Below are 12,513 nucleotides of genomic sequence, written 5' to 3'. Positions count from 1 at the left end.
AATTATTCCGTTACTTAAGACGAGATTACCAAACTTCTCTCAGGCCTTATAGCTATGCATATGTTTCCGGGTTTATCATTCAACAGATATCTTGGGATGGTCAATCCTATTTATACAATTTTCAACAATTATATTGTATCGTAGGTGTTCATTCATTAAACTTTCTGACCTTCCTGTTCTTATCGCCTATACTTCAACTCCGTATTTAGAACTACTGTCCAATGGGAATATTTACGTAAGCAAGACTATAAAAGTCACTGGTATATTCCGTCCTATCAGTATTTCGTTTTTCGTATAGCAAAGGATGTACAGCGCTAAGGCTCTGATTCTTTGCGCCGTCGCCGTCTATCAGACGGTGACACTTTCGAATGCAGCAGGTCAGTGCTTATGTTTGTTATAGGGTTTTCCCGCTTTTTTCTAATTTCTTTTGGTTCTTTTCTCGGTTTCATTTTTTTTACAAATAAATTTCGGTCCTCAATTAAAGAGAATACTTCAATACATCAAAGACTTTAGAAAACCAAAGACACAATCTTCAATTAGACTATATATATATATATTTTTTTTTTCTAATATAATTCAACTTATGTTATCATTTCTAAAATGAATGAATGCATTATTTTGCTAAGAAAAGTGAGAAAAAGTTAATGTTAATGTTTCATCAGAATAAAAAATATATGCCTTCAGGTTTTTTCATCACTCTCGTTGCTTTATTCGATGTTGAAATGGAATCTGAAGGATAAGAGACAAAAGAAACTACTTTATGTATTCATGTAATTTTTTTGAATTCTTTCATGTTTTATATCTCTGCTAGTGTCGTACAATTATTTATTTATAATTTTTTCTCTTTGTATTGTGTTTAAAGGAAAACGGTACATGTACTTTAAAAGAGCTATAAAGTATACAACCTTGCGTTGAACTTTTCGTCTTTTCGTACCATTCAAAATTCAAGGACCCTCTCCTAAAAAGATACAAATAGATAGCACTTATTGTCACAATACTGGTAACTATTCCGAACGTGTTTACAAGACAAGGTAACAGCTGACCAATTCAGTCTTACCTAACATAAGCACGAAAGAGATGTGATTATCAGTAACCATACGTGACTCTAGCTGTTCTTGCCAAATGATAAGACTTCATGGACTATTCATCTCCTCTTAACTCAGTTTACGATTTAGCAAACATTTTAAGTAATTCAAAATCATTATCATAAAAATTCTACTTTCTGTACATAAACTGTGTTACTTTTTGAATTTTTCATTCAATTTAAACGACTTTATAATTATGCTTTACAAAGGATATATACGATGACATACCATTAAAAAAAACTATAACGCCAATATGATCTGCAAGTCCGAAAGTCTGATGTACATGTCTGACATTCCATGTAGAAATATCATCACACAGTGCATATCTGAGGGACTTAGCGGAAGACCATTTGATATTCTTGGGGGAGGCGATTTTTTCCGGAATGATAATTTATTTTCATCTGTTGCCACGCATGCTAATTTTTATTTGTTTCTGGCATTTCGTGTTGCAGAATATTCATTTTCATCCTGTCTTGTGCAAAATTATTTATTTTCAGTTATAACCAGGCCAAGTTATTCATTTTCATAATTCTCATGCACCCCTCAGAAATTAAAATGGTCGTTCACTAAGTAAATGAATAAGAATGCACAACAACAATCAAGAGGTCAAGAAAACCGCAATATGTGACAGGTGTTTTTGTTTATTGTGTCGTTGTGTTGTTATGTATCGACTTATATACCGCATCTCCTTGTCTTCATTATTATATACCATATGATATCGTTTGAAGACCGAACGTATATAAAGTACTTTACCTGCTGATATAGTAGGGTCGGGGTGGGCGTCTTCTGTATCCTTTATTTTTTCATAAGATTTTTCTCTATTTTTTTCATGATATTTTAACCCCCTCCTTTTCATCTATTCAACTTCATTTTTTGTATTGTTTTATCTGTTAATGGTAATTTTTCTCTATTCTTATATTTTGTTCATTATTCTCTATACTTAATAATTTAACACCCATTATTATCTATTCTTTTTTTTTAAACTATTTTTCTCTATTCTTTTTTATTTATTTTTTTGCCCTTTATTCTGCACTTTCTGCTTTGTTTTCAATATTCTGCAAACCCCTTCCTGACCAAGCTCAATTACCAGTGGACTACCCTCTTCGAAATGTATCTTAACTTTGACGCTACACTGTTTATATGTATCAACCTATCAATTCTTCTGCTTATAACGTTGTTTTGTCGTTAAAATAGAATTCAGAATGGAACGGGGAATGTGTCAAAGATACAAAAATCCAACCAAAGAGCATAAAACAGCACAAGGCCACCAATGGGTCTTCAAAGCAGCTAGAAAATCCCGCACTTGGGGGGGGGGGGGAGGGGGCTTCAGCTGGCCCCTAAACAATAACGTATAATAGTCCAGTGAAATGGACGCCACACTAAACTCCGAAACATGTTAATAATGAACCAAAATAAAAGAAAAACACACACACAAGACTAACAAAGGCTAGACGTTCCTAACGTTGGACAGGCGCAAACATGCAGCGGGGTTAAACATGTTTTGTGAGATATCAACCCTCCGCCTATACCTCTGGCCAATGTGGAATAAAAAAAACACATACAGCAATACACACAGTAAAACTGTATATCGTATACACGGTAGATACCTCTGCTGGTGGACTATCAGTCCCTGATGGTATCATCAGTCCAGTAGTCATTACTTCGGTACTGATATGATTTATAACAAACATTTTTAAAATTGTCCGTTAATAAATTTTGAAATTATTAGAAAGTAAGGTTTCAACTCCCTCAGGCAAAGTTGACCTTAGATGGATTTGGCTATTTTTAAGGTCCTTTTTGGTATTATAGCTATTCAACTGTTTCGGTTCTTGTACATCATTGTCTTTCAAATATTAGGCTTTGAGCGTTCCTGATGAAGGTAAATCCAGAAAAGCGTTTCGGACGCATACAATTTATAACGTATTGTTTACGCATTTATAACGCATGTTTTAGTGAAAGACATTATTGTAAGTTTTTCCTCTCTCTGCGATGTACGTTTAGTGCTGCCAGTCTCAGATCATAGTTTCATCTTTTTTCATACATCGAGAAACAATACTCATTGTTTTAAGGATATGCATACATCGGTATGATAGAGTTATGAAAATTAATTCTGTGTAACGTTAGCTGGCAAATGCTGCCTATATTATAAACAGCAAGGTTTTGTCATAAAGAAAATAAGGAAACTGGGTGTCTTAAACTAAACTAAACGTTTAAGTGGTGGAGGTTGGGTGGTGGCAAACCATTTTAACTCGCACTCATAGTATATTATCTGTACTAACTATCTTTTTACAGGATGTTCAACAAAAGCAGATGTAACATTCGTTTTAGATTCCTCAGATACAGTCGGACAAACAAACTTTGCAAAACAGTTAAACTTTGTTAAAAATACAGTGAACAATTTAGATGTAGGTGGAGACAAAGTGCGCGTTAGTACTGTGACGTTTAGTTCAGGTGTGCATAATCAGTTTTTCTTGAACAATTATGCCACTAAAGCAGACGTTATGAATGCCATTTCTGGCATCAAGTATCTACCAGGAAACACAGATACTGGTGATGCTATCAAATACGTCACACAAACAACATATACTCCACAACACGGCTCCAGGAGCGGAGTACCACATATCATGGTTCTCGTCACCGATGGACCGTCAGTAACTAAGGATATAACAAAGTTAAGAGCGCAAACCGCCAAAGATAACGGCGTTATCGTCTATACTGTTGGTGTTGGAGGTGGATTTGATAGAGATGAATTGAAATCAGTCTCCAGCAATCCAGACTCCCGTTATTTCCTAACGGCCGATAACTTCGATTCCCTTAACAGCTTGTCAGAGCTTCTGGCAACTAAAGTATGCAACGGTAAGTTGGCAATAATGGTCGTAAATGGGAAACAATAACTCGAAAAACTATGAATTTACCATAAGTGTACGTTTGATTATCTTCTTTTCTTATCAAAAGCTAAATTCAGATTTTATATTTTCAAGTCTTTAAGTCTGGGCTTGTACAGTTATTGGCACTGTTGTTCACTATCTATATATCTGCTATAATTGTGTTTATTACTTCTAATAACTAGTATTGAATAATTAAATTAGATTATGTTATGTTGCTTCTAATATATATATTTATTCAGTTCCCATTTTTTATTTTCTCCATCCCTTTCAGTCTTGCTGTTTCTACTTATCATTTGTGTGACTATGTAAACGTTTCTATCCCGTTATTATTTCAACAAAATCGAAATGATAAGTCACATTATCTCTTTCAGAGGTACCAGATCGTAGTATGCTGCCAACATCAACAGGTAAGTTTTAATAAGCTTAGTGTCAACCATAATAAAATGCGTCTCGGTATGCTGTTTTTGTTTTTTTTTTCTCATTGACTTCAATAATTAACTTGGAGAAACGTTTCGAACAGACTGTTAAGTCAGATGTTTGTAATTTTAAATCGTAGTAAATGTACAATCCATGAAGTGAAAACATATTTGTATATACTCAAAGGGGCATTAGCTACAGTGTTTTGTCTCAAACATTAATAAAAGCGGAATATTGAAAAAATAATTTCCGTTAAGCAGCAATTTTGGCTCAATGTTTTTAAAGTAAGCTACAAAACATAGCTCCGTGATATATTGTTGGCTTGCAAGACAATAATTCGATCTCATTTTGGGTCCGTATGCATGCAAACTTTAATTTGACACTAAGGAGGCGACAGTTTTCGCACGTGTTCAGCATGTTCAGTTGTTAAAAAGAATGTTAAATTAAAAATGTGAAACAAGGAAACCAATAGCTAGACCCATTCCTTTATATGCTTTGGCCCACAGTTAAAACATGATTAACATTTTAAATAAAATATGACATGAAATGAAACAGACTTAGAAAAATCGTCATTATACCAAAAAAACGTCCATGTCTGTCTATCTATATTTATATCAAATGACCTTCGGTAGTCTTCAGGATTCATCTCGATGGTTAATTAGAAGGGGTTTTGTCCTAAAATACGGACGAAATGGGATAATTCTATTATGATTTCATGCATTTCTTGTTGTTTCTATAATCTGTTTTTAATTAATATTTAGTTGGTTATGAATTAATGTTGCCTCCATGCCTTTTCTAATCTTTTCATAGTTACAATTGTTATAGCCATGCACATTTGATAAAAGGATTACCTATGTTGTTTCCATATGTACCATAAATTCATTTTTCTCCCAACACATAAGCAAATAACTGAAATTCTTTATACTCACAACATACTCTACTGATTTACATGTAACTGTAAATTAATCTCTACAAGCTAACATGTCACGTTATGTTTTTCAGGTTGCTTACAAAAAGCTGACCTCGTCTTTATGATAGATTCGTCAAATACAGTTGGTGCACTCAATCTAGAGAAAACAGAAAACTTTATTAAAAACTTCGTCACGAAATTAAATGTTAGCAAGGATGGTGTTCATGTAGGCATTGAGCAATATGGCAGCCGTCCTTCGGCTGAGTTCCCTCTGCGCATGTACAACAATAGATACGATGTATTAAAAGCAATCCACGGAATGCAGATAATGGGAGGTGGAACCAACACCGGCGATGCTATTGAATTTGCTAAAACCACGATGTTCTCTCCAGCAGCAGGTGCTAGATCAAACGTTCCAAGAATCGCCATTATGGTAACTGATGGTGGTACTTCAGAAACAGCCGCGGCCATCGCTGAAGCTGACAAAGCAAGGGCTGCTAATATCGGCTTAATTGGAGTCGGTGTCGGTGGTCTTGTCAACATGCAGGAACTAAACGGGGTTGCCAATCAGCCATCAGCAAGTCACGTGATCACAGTCAGCAACTATGACCAGTTAGAAACAATTTCTAATCAGCTCATGACAATGGCATGTGGTGGTAAGGTTAAATAATTGTCAAACACATTCAAAAAGTAGTTTTTTCAGTTTCTTTTCTGATAGCAGTTTTAAATTGTATATTTTTTAATAACATAGGATAAGCAACATTTTGAATTTGATAAAAAAAAAATATACGTCAAGAGGATAGAATTTATACAGTTTGAAAATACTATGTTTTTCTTTTTCAGTTCGAACAAATATTAACTTTTCAACAAGTAAGTAAAATTAGAATTATTATATATCATGTTCCTTGTGTCTTACATTTTATTTAAAACCAAACTTAAAGTAGCTCTAAAGAATTTTTTTTGTTAGAAGAGAACGATGTACTTCACTTCACAGGTTAAAATCTCCCTTAGGCAAAGTTGTCTTTAGACTGATTTATTTATTTTATCGTTTTAGGTCCCTTTTTGGTAATATTTATAAATCCCCTGGCTTTCATTTTTGGGGTTTTAGCGTTCCAGATGACGGTAGATCCATAAAAGCTCTTCAGACGCATCAAATTTCTTAATTATATTTTTCTTTTTCATATTAAAAAGTAAGAAGATACCAATAGGCAAGCAAAATACATAAGTCAAAGAGTCACCACCATCGCCAAAAGACCGTGAACCCCCATCCCCATCCCCACAAAAAAGAAAAAAAAGAACGAGCAATATTCCACATACACTACATACAAAAACAAATAGTGTGCAATATTCCATAAAAATCGACAAAATTAAAACGGCATTGGTATAACAGTTATGGATACCTTTTCTGTTTTCTTGGAATGGATACTGTGACTAGGCTAAGGATAAATTGAAAAACTCATCGGAAGTGATTATACAGTTTACCGTTCATTTTTCCCATGCACGTGCATATGTTTTGCTTCATTCTGAAATGAGCTATACAAATAAACCGCTCAAACCGGTGCTAGGGGCCGTTTTTAACTTGCAGTGAGGTGAGAGTTTTTTTGCTCCGTGTTGAAGGCCTCACTGTAAGTTTGAGATGAAGACGCTGTTCCTTTGCGTTTTGTATTTTTTTTGATGTGCATCTACTGATCTTGTGTCAAGGATGGCTACCCAATATCTTTTCTTATCAAGTTTGTATACAATAACAGTCATGATACGAATGTCATGAGCTCGTTTTCTCCTACTTTATGCGTGAAATGTAATATTCTAAATTGTGGGTTTGTTTGGGGGGGGGGGGGTCAACTTTGCATCTAAGCAATGCCGATTCTTAAAAAAAAAATGTAGACAACTGATGAGATAAGTAGTTTAAATTTCACAATAATAACTTCATATTATAAGTACACTGTGGAAAACATACGATTTAATTTGGGGAATAAATGAAAGAGGAAAGATACCAAATCATGTTCTCTTAAAAAAAATGAATAAAAATATTTTCTTTAAATCGTAAAAATATATCCAATCAAATGTATCTGAGCAAAGTAGCAAAGCATTAACATCAATCTAAATGTTTTCTCCAGACCAAACTGAATGCAGAGATAAAGTAAACAATTGTCACGAGTATGGATCCAACGTGTGCAGTCAGTACAAAGTATGGGCATCAGAAAATTGCCAGGCATATTGTCAGACATGTAAATGTAAGTAATTGTAAATAGCTTATGACTTTAAAAAAAATACGGCTTTATGTTAAGAAAGATGGCGTGATTTTTGTGTAAACAATTTCAGCTGGATTGTCAGATATTTTCATGTTTTCAATTGTTCATTTATTTTTTGTCACCATGCTAAGAATTATTAACGTCTTGAGTTGTTGACATTTATTACAAATTAATTTTAAATCAACTCACTACAGGGAATAATGAGAATTGATTTTTATAGGGTTTGTTTGGATATCATTTTGAATAAATATAAAAAAAAATCGAAAAAAAACCCACTTTTTCATTATAGTATTGCGGATTTAGAAATCTACATACAAATTTTTGTATTGTAATATTGCGGATTTAGAATTATATAATATAATAACATGGTTTGCCTAAAAACATCAGACTTCTGAGATTAAAAAAATTCCAATTCCTTTGTGGTAAAAGTCAGATATATATATATATGCTCTTGAACTTGAACCATTATTTCATACACTTGAAACAAATCAAGGACATTATTAACATATAAGTTCTCTAGTTTATTAAAAACAAAATATGACATATGTTTCACTCATATGAGAAAAGATTGCTTGTCTTTTGTCTCGTAAACAATTCCTGAACAACGAATATTACAATTCAAGGCAAATAATAAATGAAATCAAAGATTTTGTAACTACGGAATTAAAATTAACATCTAAATCTAAATTAAATGGTCCCCCCCCCGCAAGAGGTTATATTAATAATCTTTTTGATGACTACCGTATCCATAAATCATTCTTTATATAAAGTATTGAAATGTTGAAGATTATAGCTATTTAATAATGTATATTGTTCTCTACCTTCAGTCCAATACACTGTAACGGAAACATGCACAGATGCTGTAGGAAATTGCGCCAGCTATGGAAAAAGCGCGTGTACGCAATTCAAACAATGGGCCCAAGACAACTGCAAACAATCTTGTGGATTTTGCAGTAAGTGCATATTAATTGTTTCGAAAAAAAAAAAAAAAAACTTTTTAATAATAGTATTGCGGATTTAAAAATCTACATATATACATATTTTTGTATAATAATATTGAGGATTTAGAATTATATAAATAGTAAAAAAATTTGCCTAAAAACATCAGACTTCTGAGAGTAAGAAATTTCCAATTCCTTTGTGGTAAAAGTTAGATATGTATGCTCTTGAACTTGAACAATTATTTCATACACTTGAGGCAAACGTGCAGTGGAATTTTTGAAGGTTCATACTGGCAAGTTCGTTATTTAAATTATCTATAATATGTACTGCTTTCCAATTTTATTGTAATTATAACTCATCTGAAAAACTTTATTTAGGCTGTAGTTACTGTATAGGATGTCATGAGATGACGTTTCTTCTCCGAACATGAAACACATGGATTATTTAAGTAATGTTGAACGACTGCTATCTAAATTTTTGTTTTTGTTTTCTTTCAGCTGCTTCAGCAGTGACAGGTGGATTCTGTAAGTGTAGAAAATATGACTTTTATCTTGGTGTATGTAAAAATTTATACCAGTGTTTTCACTTGGTCCATCTAGGAGATTATAAAAATCCTTATAAGAAATTGAAACATTGTCCGTAGTTCTGTGAAAATAGATTCTAACATATCAATTACTGTAAATGTTGTTTGAAATTATAGTATGTATAAGTGCTAAGGAGTTTACGTGTCTGTCATATTGGTCTGGGAGAACATGATTTATTTATAATTTGTTGATGGCTTTGACCTATAGCTTTCATTAACTGAAAGTAATCTTACATCGGTACATTGTGTCTTTTGTCCTTTTGTTATATTTTTGTGTGTGCTTCGATCTTGCAAATCTAACGAGTCTAGCCATTTTCAACTGCATGATGTTTACAGTTTGTTCTTATGTTATGCTGTTGTCACATTCTTTATATGCCTTTCTCAAGTCAGGAGCCTTTAATTCAGCCTTTTAATTTTTGCAATATGGTAGTAATTCTGCATGGTGGAGTTTTATAATGAAACATGTCATGAATTTTTTTTGTAATTTGGCGTACCTCCAACCCTGTTTCATACAATCAACGTTTATATATATAGATGAAAGTTCTGTCTTACCGCTTCGGCTTTTAGATTATAAAGGATAATCCTTACATAGTTTGAAAAATTATCCCAAACACGTGATCCCAAATAATTTTTGTATATACCAACAAAGGTCGGATAAAACTAAGAGGGTGGTAAAGGGTTATTTTCGTGCAACGTGTTTTGCCATTTTTATTTCACGTGCAGCCGTGAAAAAGGTTCGTTATTCACGTGTTTCGTGAAATCTGTAAAAAGATCAACATGCAAGACATTTTTAATTGTTCGTTCATCGTGAAATGGCACTTTTATTTCGCGTTCTTCCGTGCAGATACTGATTGGTAGTGCAGATGAACAAATTAACTACAAGAGGGTAATTTTTTTGGAATGTCAAAAATATCAATTGGATGCAATATCGCGGAGGTAATATAACAATGGTAGAAATTATTTGTCAATGGGTTCAGTATAAATACTTATACTGTTAAGTTGTCTGTAAAAACTGTGTACTGATCTTTCTTGACCAATAATATGAATGATCCCATTTGGTTTACGTCTAAAGATGTCATAGATTGTATTTCTGATAGCTGGAAACATACAGCAATTGGTTATGATTTTCCTAGATAAGATATTTTATTGGTATAAAATCCAAAATTATAGGATTGTTACCAAGACATATACATAAAGAGGGTGGTAAAGGGGGGGTGCTTGCACGGAAAAAACGTGAAATAAGACATAATTTCACGTTGAATGTGAAATAATTTCTGTCATGAACGTTGCACGAAAAATAAAGACTGTTGTGAACCTTTTGTGAGGCTGAGTCACTGTCTTCTTGTATATATAAACTCTCTGATTTACTTGTTATTCCCGATTTAGTATACACATTTATGATGTAAATGGTTTACGGCTTTTAAAAAAAGTATTTCTTGACGATCCCTGCCAAGTATTTGAATTTTATTTGAAAATACCGAGCACGCAAAATAAGCATTTGAAAATCACGATGCACGTAAAATTAAATAAGCAGAACACGTTGAAAGAGGCACCTGTCTTGCACGACTGAACGTTAAATAAAAAAGTAAAAACACGTTGAACGTGAAATAAAAAACGGCGATCACGTTGCACGAAAATAACCCTTTACCACCCTCCATGATAAACAACTAAACATATATCTGACCACATTTATAAACATTGTATATATATATTTGTATATCCCCTCCATTGTTAAAAGAAAATATTGTTACATTAATAAATGTATATAATCTCTGTTGAGGAGGTGGTACCACAAAGTTATTTAGTACTCAATAAAGCATTTCTAGAATGCGAAATTATAGAAATTAAAGAACATTTCCTATGAAATATATGAATGGGAAGAGATTATAGCATACAGCACTGAAATCCGACTGGTGGTTGTGTAAACAGGGGGATGTAAACAAAGAAGTATGAAATTTTCATTATAATTCTATATGTCATACTTATATAAGCTGGGTCTTTTGTAAATTTATGCGTAATCATGGTCATTAATTATATAAATGAAAACGAGGCGATAAGGATAAATTGTTTTTTGCTCGGTTTCTTTCCCCTTTCACTGAAGCCTCCATTTACCCAAACATTGGAAACATTTGTGAGTAAAGATTCGTTGGTGTTATCTGGGACTAATACTTAATATATAAGTACCAGGTGTTTTCTAAGAAATTGGATATTTTAAATATACAGTTCCTTGATGTTTTCAAGGAATTTTAAAATCTGTGGTCCTTTAGTAGGCATTACATACATTATTATAAGATCTTATCACATGAAATTCGTGAGAGAACTTAGAAGAGCCCAGAGGGTGGTAAAGTGGGGGTCTGAACACGGAAACACGTGAAATAAAAATCGCAAAATACGTTGCACGGAAAATAAAAATCGGGAAAAACGAAACACGAGAAATAAAATCGTAGGATGGTATTAGGGGGGTCTGAACACGGAAACACATGAAATAAAAATCTCAAAACGTTGCACGGAAAATAAAAATCGTGATAAACGAAGCACGAGAAATTAAAAGTACCAACACGAAACACGGAAAATAAATAAGGGGAATCACAAAGCACGCACATCGAACCAAACATGAGAAAACGAGAAATGAAACGTCAAAACACGAAAACACGTAAAATAAAAAGGCCAAAAACGTTGCACGAAAATAACCCTTTACCACCCTCTTAGAATTATGGAATTTTCATTTGAAAATTAAATGTGAATAAACCACTTTCGAGTATGTCCTTCTTCACAGGAAAACTTTGTCAATTATGCGTGCCTTTGCGTCATTTACCAGATAAAGGGGATCCCCTGGGTGTATCCCTGCACTATTAAAGATCTTCAAGCGTCTTTTCATGATTGTCATTATGGAGGATGAACTAGATATAATATTTGTTTCGTAGGTACTTTTACTCACAATTCCCTAATAACAGCAAAGCTGATTACCAATTATAAGAATTTAATTTGCCGAATAATTGGTGCAATATAGCATCATATTTTTTCAACCGCTCGCTCAACATTGGAAGGAAGTGACGATGCCCCTAAACTCACAAATGATATGTTCACTAAGTTAATGACGAAAATGTAAAAAAGTGGTCTATCCTGATTGACATCACAGATATATTTATGAACCTCAAAATTCTCTAAGTTGTCAAAAAGCAGAGATTTAAACTACCATGGTTTTTGTCTGTTATTTGTCTCTTCAATAAGAAACAAATTGAAGGTTCAAGTGGACCTTTTGACCAAAAATGGTTGTCTCTACACCTCAGAATTAACACTGAGTATATACATATAAACTTGTGCATATGGAATAGTTTTATAAAAAAAGGCATACATGTAGCATGACCTAGATCAATAAAATTCAAATGCATTTTATGTTTTAGAAAATTTAAAACTAACTTTATTTTGCTGTGCA

At 33.2% G+C, this 12,513-nt stretch overlaps 1 protein-coding gene across 1 annotated transcript in view; it reads left to right on the top strand.

Annotated features, from left to right (window-relative positions):
* Nucleotides 1-304: 304 nt before the first annotated feature.
* LOC127702007 (uncharacterized) overlaps nucleotides 305-12,513 on the top strand; it is a 90,194-nt gene continuing 77,985 nt past the window's right edge. Inside the window, exons 1-8 of the mRNA XM_052205985.1 lie at nucleotides 305-377; nucleotides 3,378-3,941; nucleotides 4,345-4,380; nucleotides 5,393-5,956; nucleotides 6,144-6,170; nucleotides 7,418-7,534; nucleotides 8,380-8,505; nucleotides 8,992-9,018. Coding sequence (XP_052061945.1) covers nucleotides 305-377; nucleotides 3,378-3,941; nucleotides 4,345-4,380; nucleotides 5,393-5,956; nucleotides 6,144-6,170; nucleotides 7,418-7,534; nucleotides 8,380-8,505; nucleotides 8,992-9,018 — 1,534 coding nt within the window. The remainder of the gene's footprint in view (nucleotides 378-3,377; nucleotides 3,942-4,344; nucleotides 4,381-5,392; nucleotides 5,957-6,143; nucleotides 6,171-7,417; nucleotides 7,535-8,379; nucleotides 8,506-8,991; nucleotides 9,019-12,513) is intronic.

The sequence above is a fragment of the Mytilus californianus genome, unplaced genomic scaffold (assembly GCF_021869535.1).
Source record: "Mytilus californianus isolate M0D057914Y unplaced genomic scaffold, xbMytCali1.0.p SCAF_5, whole genome shotgun sequence".
NCBI classification, from domain to species: Eukaryota; Metazoa; Mollusca; class Bivalvia; order Mytilida; family Mytilidae; genus Mytilus; species Mytilus californianus.
The sequence above is the reverse complement of the archived record's forward strand: the minus strand, read 5'-3'. Positions and strand labels throughout refer to the sequence as shown.